The 17,236-nt window shown below is 38.1% G+C and overlaps 1 protein-coding gene across 2 annotated transcripts; it reads right to left on the bottom strand.

Annotated features, from left to right (window-relative positions):
* Positions 1-282: 282 nt before the first annotated feature.
* On the bottom strand, positions 283-16,718 carry LOC134648034 (uncharacterized). Of its 2 annotated transcripts, none has more exons than XM_063502468.1 (2): positions 16,493-16,718; positions 283-1,871 (listed from the first exon to the last, which is right to left on the bottom strand). In XM_063502468.1, the coding sequence occupies exon 2, from the start codon at positions 1,859-1,861 to the stop codon at positions 284-286; it is 1,578 nt and encodes a 525-aa protein (XP_063358538.1). In that variant the 5' UTR covers positions 1,862-1,871; positions 16,493-16,718; the 3' UTR covers position 283. The 2 variants fall into 2 exon arrangements, with proteins under 2 accessions (XP_063358538.1, XP_063358537.1); XM_063502467.1 differs by having other exon boundaries at positions 16,489-16,534.
* Positions 16,719-17,236: the final 518 nt, after the last annotated feature.

A 17,236-nucleotide genomic window follows, 5' to 3' on the forward strand; every position in this document is an offset into this window, starting at 1 on the left:
GTCGTCATTCAATCATTGGTCACTTGAATAAAAAAAATTCAGAACAAGAATATCATATTTCCGCATTTTTTTTTAATATTTTAGCGTTTCGCTGCTGTTCGCTTACTCCTTATAAAACATGTACCCTATAAAGGAGACGGATGACAAAATCGAATAATCATTAGAATTTATTATTCGTTATTAGTCCCTTTCTTAAGTACCTATATAAAACTTATTTAAATAACTTGAAAACCATTGTTTGTGTTAGACTGTGGTTAGACTTTACAGCTAGACTAGGTAAACTTTAGTTGTTCAAGACCTCATATCTTCTAATAGGAGCCATGTCGATATTAAAATTACTAACTTTAATATAATTTCTAACATATTCTCGCTCACTCTCTGTTAGTGAAGTCCAACTTTCCAACTCTACTAGTATTCGTAGGCTCATACAACTCTGAATAATCCTTTCAATCGATACTATAGTCAAAAAATCGGAATGCATGATCCGAAATTCTTTTAAATGAATCAGGGGATTTTTATCTAAAAGTTTGAATACAAATTCATCTGTTATATTAACGGCCGTACCTAAATGAACATATTCTACATTTAAGCAATTAGCAAGAACAAAAGATAGTTGATCATCATTGCAAGTTGCTACACAAATAAACTTTTTTAGATTTCGGAATGGCAATAACTCTAACTTTTTTGTATATAACGACGTATGTTGTATCAACGTACAATTATAGAGAGTTAAATGTTCTAGAAGAGGGCACATCTGGCTAATATACATTAAAGCGTTTAAATCTATTTGATCCACGTGTTCAAGGTGTAGATGTATGATGTTACAGCCCTTAACTTGAAGTATCTGTTTAACTTGATCCCCGTAGAAATCACACGACAGTAATTTAAGCTCACAAAGGTCCTTAAGACCTATGAGCATCATTAAATCGCCATGCACGGCATTGTGGAAGACAGTCATGCTTCGTATATCTGGACACATATCTACTGCTAACTGCAAGTGGTTTGCCGGTGCGTATCGACTAACATATGTTTTCAACTTTAATGGTCTAGCAGAAGAAGTTGTCAAATCAATGTATTCTAAAACTTTGCCAATATCGTCACAGCGCCCAATGTCCTCAAGATTTTTACTCTTAATGAGTAATCTTGCAAAACCTTCATATGTCACGGATGTCCTGTATAATTGTATGACTTTCAGAGTTTGTAACTTAGCCAAGATGTTAATACTTTCATTTGTCACGCATTTGGAACTAGATACATCCAACTTTTCAAGTTTTTTACAATTTTGTATTATACAATGTAAGATATTATCAGTGCAATCGTAATTTATTGTCAAGTATTTAAGATTATGAAGTTCATTGAGTGCTTCAATTATGGATCCTTCCATGTCGGCTGTTTTCCAACCTCCAGAGAGGGACCCCAGGTTCAGGTAAACTAGACCTGAGAGCATTTGTAATTTTGAATAGAAAACGCTACGCATCATTTTTGGTATGATATCGATAGAAACATAAGTCAAATTTCTTGTAAACAAAGTCTCGACCATTCTCACAATGACATTCATTTCACTGACAAACTTTCCCATAGATCCTCGGAAGTGTGCCTTCTTAGTGCTTTCCAATAGCGTCGACAGCGCTCTTATAACTTCAGTTACCAGCAAATCATGAACCATCCATGGAACGTTGTAATCAATGTAATTACGAATACTGTCGATGTGCCGCGATAGTGATATTTGAGCAATGGTTGTGTCCCGCTGAGCTTGTGCTGAAATGGGCGCCATGAGAAGCTCCGCCTGTACTGCAATCCAGTCGCCAAGCCTGCTCAAAGCTAAGCTTTCAAGCGGTTTTGGTTGTTTGTATCTCGACATTGTCCTTGGCCTGGAATATAATGTTTAAGTAAATATTTTCAAACAGGTATTATCTAGAAAAGCATTTCCCAAACTATGGGTCGCGACCCGTTGATGGGTCACGAGCGAATAGGCGGAGTGAGTAGGCCCTGAAACTACCTACTAGGAAATCTGAGCGTACCTAACTGATAATATTATATGCCCTCTTTTAATTATTTGTCACGATTTGTCACGCCCTAGCAGGGTCCATGCTGTATTTTATAGTGTTAATATTATAATAAATATGTAAACACCTTGTAATACCATGGTTGGCATTCAATAAACGAAATGAAATGAAATGAAATTAAGTACTCGATCAAAAACACTTTTCCACTAATTTAAGGTCAACCGGGATAAATGCGTATCTTGTAGTAAATGCGTCTTTTGAAGATATCTTCGAAACGCAACATATTATAGCAGTCTGCATTACAAGTTCAGTGACCACACTTCAAACAGAGAGGGTACGTACTAGCAATAGTTCTAAAATGTTCTGTTTCGAAGAAATCTTTAAAAGATGCATTTACCTCAAGTTACGCAATTGTTCCGGAAATTAACGTCCCATATAGGGCTTGCAAATATTCGAAACTTTCAGATATTCGAATATTCGACTTTTTCTGACGACGTATTCGAATATTCGAATAATTATTCGAATATTATAAAAAATAAGAAAAGGAATGAGAAATCGGTTTATTATCGTTTTATTCAAAAGCTTTTTTCACATATTGCTAAAATTAAGGATATTTGGCAGAAATCCACTTAATTGACTAGATTTTATCATCCTACTATTTATAAGATGCCCACATTTATAAAAACAAGTAAAACGCCAAAATTAGACGTATTTAATATTTCTAGATAAAACTTATTATAAATGCGTCGTTGCGTGAAATAATATAACTTTAACCATCCAAACACCTAGGTATGTAAGATATTTTTTTTAGTAGGTAATCATTTTCCGATTTAAATTAACTTGTAATCACTCAGAGGCCTGTAAAAAGGCCTTTAATTTCATTGTATTTTGAATCTTTATTGACTTTATTTGTTTTGGCAAGTTATTATTCCTAATGGTCGGCTAATTATATAATATTGGAATATTTAAGGGAAAAAGTTTGTTGAGTACTGGGTGGATTATTCGTCAGCTAAAGGTGCATGGTTAGATTACCAAGTTGGGCAGGTTGATTAAATTTGAGAATTGCGATAAGTGGCAAGGTTTAGACTTCAAAAATTCGCTTAACGTACGCTTGTACTGAATAAACAGAATGACCCTTTAACTTAAAACTTACGCACCGTAAAAATAACATACTTTTTGATTTCGTTTCTTTTAAAGTGAGTTAGGTTTCACTGTATTCACGAAGTCTATCGAGAGGAATACAGTAAAAATATTATTTCCTTCGTATTTGGGTACCTACCATTAGTACCGTTCCTCATTCACTGTAAATACCCGTAAAACACACAGAAACTGTAACTACAGCGGATGACATAGATTTTTTATAGTAATAAAGTATATTCGAATATTCGAAACCTGAGCGGCCGAATATTCGAATATCAAAACAGGTCGAATATTCGACAAATTCGAATATTCGAATATTCGAATTGCAAGCCCTAGTCCCATATTAACGCTCCTTCACTAACCGGTTATGATTTATCACCACTACCAATGGACCCAAAAATGAACACTTCTCCATTAACCGTCCAAAAATTAACGGCCTTTTAATCGACACAAAAACAAATGCCCCTCCACTAACCGACAACCGACCAATAAAGAACGCCCCTCTACTAACCTGCCAAAACTGTAGGTACACGTAAATAGTAGATTATGCAAATGGTTCCGCTTCCGGCTATCGTCCGAGCACGTTGTGGATCTGGGAAAATATTTGAAAATAAGGAGAATTAGTGTTTTTTTTGTGTTGTGATTGTTCTGTGTTGGTTGTAAATCTGTGTGTTACCGTTATCTGACATTTGGTAAGTGGAAATACGTGGGAAGGGTGGCAATTATTTCCATGTGAAGTACTTGCCACCTTATCCAAGACGACATAATGTCGTCAAATCCGTTTGACCCCGGGAGACCCCCGGATGAGCTCGTGGTTGTTTCAAATCCGCCGTCACCTGCTGTTCACATGGATGTGGTTGAATCGACTCCCCTCAAAAGAGATCGCGCTGACTCCAAGTCAGATGATGAGGCCCCCAGTGCCAAGCAAATGGTCATTCCAGATGAAAGCATAAATAAAATGACTCCTGCCCTCTTTGCTAGTCAGGAATCGCAGTTTCCTCTGTCACAGGTTCATAATATACCAGATTCGATTCAACCTGACCATGTAGCAGCTGATGGGTCCCCCGGCCCTTCCCAAAATCTCGCGACCCCCAACATGGACGTTTCCCAAAACCCCTCTTCAGACTCAAACAGTACTATGAGACCCCCCCCCCAACACCCCACAGAAATAAGTACCTAATGTCAGACTCGGGTCCATTTGTTGTACATGTCACTAAGGACTCTTCAGAAACCTACTTGAATCAAGTGAAGTTCGGACAACTTTTACATCTGAGCGGTGTGAATGGCATTAAAGAGGGTGGCGTTAAGAAAGCAGGACGTAATAAAATGTCGGTCGAGTTTCAAACAATTGATAGTGCCAACTCCTTTTTGAATGCACAACTAGCAGATGGATACAAAGCCTTTATCCCAACTTTCCATATATCACGCACAGGGGTTGTTAAATACATTCCCAAAGAATTCACAAATGAGGAACTTCCTTCCCTTATTGTCTCTCCTCAAGGATTTGGCAAAGCCGTAAAGGCTCGTCGCATAAATTATAAAACTAAGGATCCCAATGACGGGTCCATTCAATGGCTGCCCTCAGAAAAGGTGGTGGTTACTTTTGATGGTCAGGCTCTTTCTTCAAGGGTGTTCCTATTTCATTGCTCGCTTGAGGTGGATCCCTATAACCTCCCCACAATCCAATGCTTCAAATGCCTTCGTTTTGGCCATGTAAAGGCTCATTGCCGCTCCCGTCCACGCTGTGCCAAGTGTGCCCAGCCTCATGAGGCATCTGAGTGTAAAGTAGAAAAAGCAAATGTATCCTGCCTCCACTGCCTAGGGCGACACATGGCAACTGATAAAAATTGTAGTGAGCAAATAATAAGCATCTAGCTTTCTCACACACCACGCGATTCTGGCGCTCGCACAACCCATTTTGTTCAGGCGTATAAGGGTTTGTCCTTTGGTGCAGTATTCCATTTACCTTCAGGAACTCGCTGAAGTTCTTGCTGCAAAATTCAAGACCATTATCACTCCTTATAATCTTGATCTTTTTGTCAAGTTCATTTTCAACTTTGGCTTTAAATTCTTTGAAACAATCCAGAGCTTGACTTTTCTCTTTCAAAAAATATATAAATGCCATACGACTATAGTCATCCACAAATAGCAAATAATATCGTGATCCTCCAAGAGATGTCACTTCCATTGGACCAGCTATATCCATGTGAATAACATTCAGTAAATCATCACTTCTATGGCAATTATTAGGAAACGGCAGTCTGCATTGTTTGCCTTCACAACATACCTTGCATTTACTGATGTCAATCTTGTCGCCAATACTGAAACCTTCAACTGCATCCTTCATTTTCGCCATGTATGAGCTATTAACATGGGCGAGACGACGATGCCAAGTCTCGGCAGACACTGCCATAGCAACGTTGGTCGTATTTCCTGGCATATTTAATTTGTAAACGCCGTTTGTCAAAGCAGCCGTAGCAACAAGCTGTCCACTTCTATTGTAAATCTTACAACCTTTTTTAGTGAAGTCTACTTTGTTACCTTTCTTTATCAGTTGGCTTACCGATAACAGGTTCGTAGTTAAACTCGGTACACATAAAACATCTTCAACAGTTATGTCGAATTCACTGTCGGGAGTCACAGTCGCAATCTGTACGTTTCCGGAGCACAACACTGACATACATGCCTTATTTGCTGCAACTATCTCGCGAGTAGCCGGCTCGTACGATGCATTCATAACCCAACTTTCATTCGCCGTAAAATGAGTGCTAGCGCCGCTGTCAATGTAATAATCGTTTTTCTTAAAGTCGGCACTTAAAAACACGGCACTGAATGCATTAGACTGTTTACGTGTACTATTTTTTTCGTTATTTGGGCACTGATTTCGATAATGCCCCGGCTCCTTGCACCTGAAGCATTTGACACTGACATTTCTGACTTTTGTCATTTCGCCGCTATCCTGTTTACCACAGACAATCTTTGTTTTATTCTTCTTGTTATGTTGGTAACTTGACGTACTCGCGAACACACTCTCCGTCTCGTTCCCATTCCTTGTCAAATTTGAATTTTTCTCTTCCATGTCTAAAAGTTTCGTTTTGATGGCGTCTGTCGTGATAGAAATGCCGGAATGCTCTATTGCCATGATCATCGGGGAATATTTCTCAGGCAAACCTGCTAATAATAGCGAGCCAATCCATTCATCGCTAATTGCAAAACCCGTACCACTTAATTTTTGACCATTTTCCACCATTTTCGTTACGTATTCTGTCATCGAAGTCGAATTTTCGAGTCTTATGGAAATTAAATTTCGTAACAACGTAATTTTTCTGGCGAAACCGGAGTCATCAAATAAGCTTTTGAGTTTAGTCCACAATTCAAACGTAGTTTTGACGCCTTTTACATGGACATACAAGGAAGGGTCGATAGTCAAAATCAATTTCGCACGGGCTTTTTCGTCATCTGCAACTTCTGTACCCGTAGCTTCTGGCTTACGCGCAATAAACTTTTGCGTGCCCTCTAGGATAAGAAAATTCTCTGCAGCGAAAACCCATTCACAATAGTTTTCTCGACCACGTAACTTGGGCACATTCGTCAAATAGTTTGGTGACGACATCTTCGGATTTCTGTCACAGATCGCACTCACAATATATCACACACGATACACTATAAACTAGCAATCTAATACTGGACTAACCCCCCGTATTTATCAATTTTAAACGCCCATGACCTATAATTAAAATACGTGCATGTTAACCGAAGACTATTTATTGTGTGACAGTATGACATGACAGCAATTCATATCAAAAACATATTTGGAACATCACAGTTCCTTATTTAAACAAACACTATAGATGGCGCTGCTGGATATCAAAAACTACAAGTTCAATAGACAGAAAAACATTAAAGTCACTATGACAGAGGAAGGTATCTCATACTCTGAGGCTGAAAAAAGGTATCCTAGATCTAAACCTCTTTATAGTTCCGCAGTTCAGACCCCCTCTGTTGTACAGACTCCTACTTCTTACAAAAAAACTGTTGTTACACTGAGGAAGCCTCATGCTCCTCTCTCCCCTGGCTATGACCGCACTGCCCATAATGACATTATCTCTGGCTTCAACACACCCCTTCCGGGCAATGGTGTCTGTCTGTCTGGTGAAAACATGCATAAATCGGGACCCCATCCTCAAGAACCACCTTCATCTGGCCCCTCTGGTGCAGATACTAACATGTCGTACATAATCTCTTCCATTGTTTTTCTAGCTGTAGATTATTTGATGAAAAATAACTTATTACCGTCCAACGTTGCCGAATATTTGAAACTACTCTCTTCTCTTCTCCCTAAAGAGTAATATGGCTATTTCGATTCTACAGTGGAATATTAGAAGTGTAAATAAGAATAAATCTGATTTATTATTTTTATGTAATAAACACAAGCCGTCTGTCATTGCTCTCTCAGAAACCTGGTTAAAACCATCCTCCCCATTTCGCTTGCAAGGCTATACCTGCTTCAGACAGGATTGCCCTAAAGGCTCCGCTGGCTGTTGTCTTCTTATTAAAAACGGATTAGATTATCAACAAATTACTCTCATTAACAAACCGCACATCTACGTGACTGCCGCTCGAGTCTTAAACATTAGCTTCCTTTCCGTGTATATCCCTCAACCTTCTCCTAGGATTATTTCGTCCTTCTGGTCTCTTCTTGCTGACATCCCCCCCCCCCATTCTTGTTTTAGGTGACTTCAACTCTCATAGCCCCCTCTGGGGTTCTCTTATCCCTGACCCTTCTGGTCGCAAAATTGTAGAACTACTAGACCATGATAACCTCTGCGTCTTAAATGATGGTAGGTCAACTCGTCGGATCTCCCCATCTCAGAATCCTTCTCCAGTAGACTTGTCTATTTGCTCTCCGGCCTTAGCTTCTATATCTGCTTGGGAAGTGTCCCAATCGTCTTACGGTAGTGATCACCTCCCCATCACCATTACCATCTCTATGGATTGCCCCCTGCCATCTTCGTGTCCTCCTCTTCAAAAATTTAATCTATTAAAAGCTGACTGGTCACTGTATTCTTCTTTATTGGATAACAAAATTGCTGATCTTCCCACTGTGTCTCCATCAAATTGTCTCGATGCCTACCTTCTTTTTAAAAAAATTGTACTTCTTTCGGCTGAAGAATCTATCCCCTTAAAAAAGAATGTTTTTAAAAACAGACGCCCCTCCCTTCCTTGGTGGGACTCTGACGTCTCTGACTGCACCTCTATAGTCAAAGAACGTAAAAATGCGGAAAAAACCTATTGCAATAATATGAATAATGATAATTTTATTTTATATAAACAAATTCAAGCAAAATGCAAGAAAACACTTATAAAGAAAAAAAGAGATGGGTGGAATAAGTTTTGTGAATCTGTATCTCCTGCTACTCATCCTACCATTGTCTGGAACAAAATTAAGACTTTTCGATGTGCCGGGTCCTCTGCCCCGCCTCCTTCAACTTTTTCTAATAACCCACTTTGGCTAGAAGACTTTCTTAATAAATTGGCTCCTCCTTAAGCTCCAGATTGTTTGGAAATTCCATCTTGTGACTTTTTATCTACTTCCGCTGCATCAGTCAATTTTCTTTCAAATCCCTTCTTTATTTCTGAACTTCGTTGCGTACTTGAATGTCTAGCGGATTCCTCACCGGGTCCTGACGGTGTGGTATACTCTTTTCTTTCTAAGGCTGGCGCTGAGGCTACTTCCTATTTCCTATCGCTAATTAATTGCTTCTTTGACAACGGCGTTATCCCAGACTCCTGGAAGGAACAGAATATAATTCCTATTCTCAAGCCGGGTAAAAACTCAGATCTTGCCTCTTCATATCGCCCCATAGCTTTATCATCTACCTTATGCAAAATAACTGAACACCTTTTGAAAAACCGACTTGACTGGTATATTGAAAATAACAACTTATTATCCCGCTTTCAATTCGGCTTCCGTAAAGGTAAAAGTGTGTCTGATAGTCATGCCATTCTGTCAACGGACATTAGGCTTGCTTTCTCAAGAGGTGAGTGTGTTGCTGCTGTGTTCTTGGATATTTCCTCTGCCTATGATAATGTTATGATTTCAGTCCTTAAAAATAAAACGTTACAGATAGGTATTCCTTCAAAGGTGGTTTGTTTTGTTTCTAATCTTCTTCTGGAGAGGTCTATCATGGTAAGATGGCAGGGCAATACCTTGGGAAAAAGATGTCTATGGAAGGGCCTACCTCAGGGATCGGTTCTCAGTCCACTTCTTTATAACTTATATACTATGGATCTTGACAAGTCTGTAAATTTACATTGTAAAATCCTGCAATATGCGGACGACCTAGTTATTTATTATAATGACAAATCCCCACAATTGGCTACAAATAAAATTAATACAGCGCTTCTCTCTCTCCAAACTTGGCTATCTTCTCATGGTCTCTCTCTATCCCCATCAAAAAGTTCGGCCACTATTTTTTCTAGAAGCAGGACTCCCCCTCAAACTTTATTTCTTTACGACAGTGAATTAATCCCTCTATCACACATCTAGATTTTGGTACTTTTATATTCGAACCTTGTAGTGTAGAAGCTCTTAAAATTCTTGAAAAAATACAACTAAAGGCTCTTAGAATTGTTTTAGGGTGCATGAGAAACTCCCCGAAGAAAGCAATCCAGGTGGAAAGTTTGGACCCTCCCCTCGATCTCAGGCGAAAATTTTTAGCTGATCGGTTCCTGTCTCGCACAATTTGTTTATCATCGCACCCCCTTATCCCCAAATTAAAATTATTACAAAATTTCTGCAACTCTAAACCATACTGGCGAAAGAAGAATAAACCTAATTTAGTTCTAAGCTTAGAGAAAATTTCATCCCTTAGAGCCCCCATTCAAAGATACCCCTCCCTTCCCATATACTCAGTCCCGTTTGAAGCCCTTATTCTCCTTCCTAATGTAATTCTAGATTGCGGCATTAATAAAAATTCTCTTCATGCAAACTCGGAATTCAATAAATTTGCGCATGATAATTTTCCAGATTATGTATATTTTTATACGGATGCCTCCAAACTCACGGACCTTGGTTGCGTAGGTTGCGCTGTGGTGTGCCCCACGTTAAATCCTATCTTACAGTCAAATATAAACTCCCCCCTGAATGTTCAGTTTTCACTGGTGAATGCTTGGCCATTTGGACGACGATTAAACATATATTATCTAATAGACTTCCTAAAACTGTTATTTTCACTGACTGCTTAAGTGCCCTTCAGGCAATTTCCTCTCGGCCTTTTTTAAATTGTGCTCGCAATTATCTAATAGCTCAAATCAAACAAGCTATTTTTTCTTGCCGCTTAGCCAATATGGATATATATTTTGGATGGATCCCGAGTCATTGCGGAATTTTAGGTAATGAGCTAGCAGACCAGGCTGCAAAAGATGCTGTTCTACGCGGAAATGATTCCCTCTTTAAGATTTTCCCTTCAGATCTGGTTTGTATCCCCTCAAAAACAATTTTAAAAAAATGGTCTGCTCGATGGAAATCTTCCAAAAAATGTTTTTACTCGTACATTCAGCCCTCGATACCCTCTCGCCCTTGGTTTTTTAAAAATCGTTCTCTCTCGAAAAGGCACACCAGTACCATTATTAGACTCCGCTTGGGCTTCTATTCTTCACCAGAACTCCTGCATCGCTTCAAACGCAGAGACTCTCCTATGTGCGATTGTAATGTGGAAGTGGGATCATTGGATCATATTTTCTTTAACTGCCCTCGCAACTCTCCCTTCTTTAATTTATACTCCGTCTTAACAAAATTAAAAATTCCCCTCCCTATAAAATCTTCGACCTTACTAAGTCTCACTGATAATAATAAAGTATTCCGGTTTCTTGCTAGGTTTCTGAAGAAAAATAACATCGTACTATAGTAACCGTGTAGTATAGTATAACTAATAACTATATAATGTGTGTGTCGTCTGCATTTGAACTAATCACTCACCTTTGTTTTACTTAGTTATAACAAAACGTGTAGTGCTTTCATGTTCTGTGTGGGCGTTGGTATATGTTTGTGTTGTCGTCTGTTCTCAGGTGCAGATCGCAGTATTTTATACTTGACATTGGCAAATTTGTGCCAACTTGTTTGGCCAGACCGCCATAAAATAAAAGAAGAAGAAGAAGAAGATTATGCAAATTTGTCTGATACATGGATATATCTAAATTTTGTTTTTTTTTTTTTTCAGATAATTGAACCTCCCTCTTTACCCCAACTTACTTCGATCAACACGGGCTTCCGACACGTCGGAAGGGATAGGCCCAAGCGATATCTTGACATTCAAATCATTCTGCCATTTTTCGCGGGGGGGAACATGCACACAGTCGCACTTCTCACACACTTACATACAAAATCCTATCTGTAATGACGACACAAATACATAGAAAATGACACACGTCAAAGACAAATCTTGCAAACCTCGATCTCTTTTTGTGTACGGACGAGTCACAAGTGTGACAACACGCACACTAACACATTTACGTCGAAGAATTTTATTGTATTCTGAGAGATGAGAAGTCGGATTTGTCGCTCGACCGATCCGCAATTTGTACTGGGCGAGCAAAATCGATAAATCCAGCAATTACATGAGACTAAAATATAATAATTGTGTATAAATGTAATTAAACGTATGACATGTAAAAAAATATTACATGTGAAATGTAACACCTTCTTTTTGTAAATTTGATGTCCTCGACCTCTTTTTACAACAAATAACCGAGCAATTAGGCATTTTTTCTGCTGCTGTGTTCACTCGCGCGTCTGGACTCGGTCTAGTTAAAAATCCGAGCGCAACTAGTTTTATTACCCGCGCTAGATCAGTTGATCTTGTACCTAGGCAGAGGGGAAATAGTGCGAATGCCGCATCCCTTCCGTGTTGATCGAAGCCAACTTACAATTAGCAGGTAATTGTGTTATGAATTTTTTGGAAAATGTCAGCCGATTTTACTACCCGTGAGATTCAAATATTTCTAGTAAACTGCTATCTTATTTGGCGCGTGGCCTGCGAGTAAACACGCCCGGATACAAAAAGCGCGCGCGACATGTGCATCACAGTAAATAAAAAAAAAGAGTAGGTACCTAAATGTAGGTACCTTATGGAGAGAAACGTGAGAAATATAATTAGTGTACCGCACAAACTTTGTTCGCGGCACACTTATGGGATCACATCGGTTTTTCAAATCAGTTAAATGTGTTTTTCTCAGAAACCGTTTGACGTAGATAGCTAAAATTTGGAACAGTTATAGCAATTACCAGCACTAACATTATTAATACGTCAAAACCGCTTACTTATTATTTTAGGGGAAAATTTGGGGGTTAAAAGGGGTCAGCTGAAATTATTTTTTATTTGTAAGAATCGTGTCGGGTACCATTGGAAAGCTTGCAAAAAATTGAGCCGATGGACTGATTTAGACTTCATTTTAGAGTGCAGTGGTTTCGCTAAAAAATGCAATTAAAGTTGCAAGTTTTCATACAAAAAATTTCACCTCTATCTTGGCGATTTTCGCGAAAACTATAGCTAACAGGCAGCTGACCAGTCAATACCCAACTAAAACAGTCATGGAGACGGCGGGAAAATTATCAGCTTAACTTTATCTTTATTAGTTTTTCAACTGCAGCCTGATCTTTGGATGCTTAGGGTTAAGGTTACTAGCTAACACTGGTCATTTCATATAAGGAAGTAGTTTTAGCGAGAAAGATCCTTACTTCCAACTTTGGCATTTACAATTTATGACTTTTGTGCTTGAAACAAAGTTTAATTCTCCTTGCTTATTTTTGTGGGATATTAATATTTTTCTGAATAGCCTACTATAAATATGAGTGAGAAAAAGATCTACAAAATACAACATTGTTAAAATGCTAATAAATTTCGAACGGGCTTTCCAACCAAAAGACTATCTCAATGTGCTCAGTAAGAATCATATTTATTATTGGAGTTTATCTGTAAAAAATTTAATTAAGAATTCCGGTCTTCACTGTTTTTGTGTTTTGTTTTTCACAATAAAGCACATAGAGTTAGTAAGGCATATAGTATAGAGATAACAAAGTCATCTAATACCTTTGAACGAGCAATTCTTGTATATTTATATATTTCGGGGACCTCGGAAACGGCTCTAACGATTTCGAAAAAATTTGCTATATGGGGATTTTTGGGGACGAAAAATCGATCTAGCTAGGTTTTACCTCTGGGAAAACGCGCATTTTCGAGTTTTTATATGTTTTCTCCCAGTCTCCCAGATATTAACCTATTAATGCGGTTTATATTGCATTAGAAGTACATTATAAAAACTAAATTACAAAAACTCGTACTGAATTCAGTATCAATTGAACGTAGTTTAGCGAAAAGGATTACTCCATAAAATGTCATTTAAATTAATTTTGCTTACACTCTCTCATTTTATTAGCTTAGACGAACTCTGAATTTTTAACAGTTCTATATAATATTTAAGTCTATGTATATATGGTATGGAACTAGAAACAAAATCAAATCAAAATAATAAGTTCTAAATTTAATTCAAATTGAAGCAGTATAGAATACCGAGCTATAATGGTGAACCGTAGAATATACAGGGTGCCCAGTAATTAGTGGATAACCTTCTAACCACCGACAGAGCACCTTAGGCTGGTCCAGAAAATGCACTTATAGGTCTAGTAAAAGTTTCGTGGTTTTCGAGATAATCGAACTTTTCTGTCTTTTTTAATGGCTAGCTCCATACTTCACTTTAATCACAATCTATGCCATATCTTTGTCTGTAAAGATGTAATTAGCGTGTGTGATACTATTTTAGAATCAGTATTAGATAAACTATTTTTAAGAAAGTTGGCCATTCTGTTCTCCATACATTTTTTCTTCACCACAAACGATCAAACTTATTGAAATTTTTTAAGAAAAAATTGATAAGAAATTTTTGTGTGGCCACCATAAAGCGACAACCATAGGTGGGAACGAAAGGTCCGATCGCTGTGTCTCGCTCCAACCTATGGTTATCGCTGCCGCCGTCGCAAGTCGCTTAATGTCGTGGCCTTCGGCCTCGTCCACATATCGCCATAGGTTAATTCCAAGCTCTGCTTTCTTGCAGCTCGACCCTTGGCCTCATTCGTCCGCGTATTGCCTTTAAAAACACTGATAAACTTTTACATTGCTACACATTATTATTTACGAAATCTGGACTTAATCGAGTTTAATTAAGTTTTAAAAACATTGCAATAATTGCGTGACAATATTCAAGTTGCTGCTCGAGAAATTAGCAGAAGAAGGTACTCTCGAATGCTGAAAAGAAATTTTGTAAAAAGGTGCAGAGCCTGTATTCGTGTACAGGGCATGCAATTTGAACATTTGTTATAATAGGTATTAAGATGTAACTATTTTATGAGACTTTGTTGTTTTATTTAGCAGATAGATCATCGCCTTTTTCTTTCAGATGCACATAAACTTATTTAATGCCGGATTAAGTTATTTTGATGCCCTAAGCCTAAATAAGCCCTAATCTACATCATCATCTGGAGGTAATTTTAAAACTTAATTAAACGAGATTAAGTCCAGATTTCGTAAATAATCATGTGTAGCAATGTAAAAGTTTATCAGTGTTTTTAAAGGCAATGTCTAACGCTGAGCTTTTTATAAGGCTGAAGGCGCCGACGAATGAGGCCAAAGTTCGAGCTGCAAAAAAGCAGAGCTTGGAATTGACCAATGGCGATATGTGGACGAGGCCGAAGGCCGCGAGCTCCGCATACCGGCTTGCCACGACATTGAGCGACTTGCGACGGCGGCAGCGATAACCATAGGTTGGAGCGAGACACAGCGATCGGACCTTTCGTTCCCACCTATGGTTGTCGCTTTATGGTGGCCACACAAAAAATTCCAATCAATTTTTTCTTAAAAAATTTCAATAAGTTTGATCGTTTGTGGTGAAAAAAAAATGTATGGAGAACAGAATGGCCAACTTTCTTAAAAATAGGTTATCTAATATTGATTCTAAAATGGTATCACACACGCTAATTACATCTTTACAGACAAAGATATGGCCTAGATTGTGATTACAGTGAAGTATGGAGCTAGCCATTAAAAAAGACAGAAAAGTACGATTATCTCGAAAACCACGAAACTTTTACTAGACCTATAAGTGCATTTTCTGGACCAGCCTAAGGTGCTCTGTCGGTGGTTAGAAAGTTATCCACTAATTACTGGGCACCCTGTATACATATATAGGACTTATCGAGTCTGAACGGTTCGATGTAACGTTGCACTGTAGTTTTGCCATTTTGACTCCTATAATTCCTATACTAGCGACCCACCCCGGCTTTTCACGGGGTTTCAAAAAAACCGCATTAAAATCCGTTGCGTAGTTTAAAAGATCTAAGCATACATACAGACAGACAGCGGGAAGCGATTTTGTTTTATACTATTATACGCCACGAGCTATGACCCGGGCTTGGCCAAATTTTTTATTTTTGTTTTCATGCCATATAAAAATGCGTTTTCAACACTTGCTTGTAACGTGTGGAACTAATTGATGGTTAATAAATATGGGTGCACACATCTTACTCAAAAATTTGTCCCATAGCTCTTATGTCGGCGAATTAAGAATTATGGGACATATTTTTGAGTAAGTCGTACCTATGTACCTGATGCACCCATATACTTGGTCAAGCAGATCTTGACAGTAGAAAAAGGCGCGAAATTCAAATTTTCTATGGGACGATATCTCTTCGCGCCTACATTTTTCAAATTTGTCTACTGTCAAGATCTGCTTGACCAGCTATATTTTTAAAATTGACTGTACGTCTTTTTCGCTTTGTTTTACGATTTTTTCATATTTTTGGATCCATGGTGTAAAAGTTAGAGGGGGGGGGGACATATATTTTTTCTTTCGGAGCCATTATTTCAAAAAATATTTACTTATCAAAAAAGTGGAAGACCCTTATTCATTTTGAGAGATCTATCCAACGACACCCCACACCATTGGGATAAAGCGAAAAAAAATTCAAAAATATATATTTTTGGGACCTTAGGTTCAAACGTTCAAACACTGTACTTAAGTTATTGGAGGAATATGATTGCTGAAAAATAATTTGCACCGGCAAATTATTTTTCAGCAATCATAATCCTCGTTTGTTTAAAGCGCGGGTAAGCAAGTTTATTTTTCAGCAATCATAATCCTCGTTTGTTTAAAGCGCGGGTAAGCAAGTTTCAGCGTCCATTCATTTAATGGATAGTAAATAATCAATGAATCATCATATTAATCTATTATCTAATCTTATCCTAAAAGAAAACAATTTCGTCTAAGTCTTGATTTAGAATTTACGCACCTACCTTTATTAGCGCCTAGACTTTAGTCATATAACTACAGAGCAGGCCGATGCCGTTATAAAAAGTAAATAATATTATATTCTAATACACTCAAATCACTTCCCAAAAGTTGGTGTATTTACGAACAAAACTGAAAGGAACAGAAACATGAATGATCAAAATAACGCTGAGGTATATTTTTAGACGAACGATGATAGAATGTGTTCGCTCTGGCGATCTTATTTCTGTTACTCATATTGAGCTCATATACCTAACAATAAGTAGACTCGGGAAAATCAGGTACGTAGAGTTAGACCAACATAACTCTGCAATGACTTTGACAGCACAAAATGTACAACTCTGCAAGTGTTATTTTATTATACATGGTGGCAAAAATATAACTGCTTTCCCGTTGTCAGGGAGGTTTTGGGATTATGTAAGCAACTTTTACTATGAGCATGGGACCAACCCCGAACACGCGAAAAAAAATTACCCTCCCATAAAAAATGGCCTAGCCAAAATGTATGAATCAGCCAATTTTTTTTCAATGCAAATATCATACCAGACGAGACAATTTTTCGCCAATCTGATGAAATTATCCAATCGAATCAGGCCGTGCGGACGCAAACGCCAATTTGATTCCCCGATCAAATCGACAGGTGCGGACACAAAAATGCCAATATTCGAAGTTAGTATCTATGGAATACAAATTGGTGATTAAATTGTGTAGATTGTGGAGATTGGCGCCAATTATTTTCCTGATCAAAT

The sequence above is a fragment of the Cydia amplana genome, chromosome 5 (assembly GCF_948474715.1).
Source record: "Cydia amplana chromosome 5, ilCydAmpl1.1, whole genome shotgun sequence".
Lineage (NCBI taxonomy): Eukaryota > Metazoa > Arthropoda > Insecta > Lepidoptera > Tortricidae > Cydia > Cydia amplana.

What these genes read in the sequence shown, in the direction of transcription:
- LOC134648034 (XM_063502468.1), bottom strand. Translation starts at nt 1,861, where the DNA reads ATGTCGAGATACAAACAACCAAAACCGCTTGAAAGCTTAGCTTTGAGC.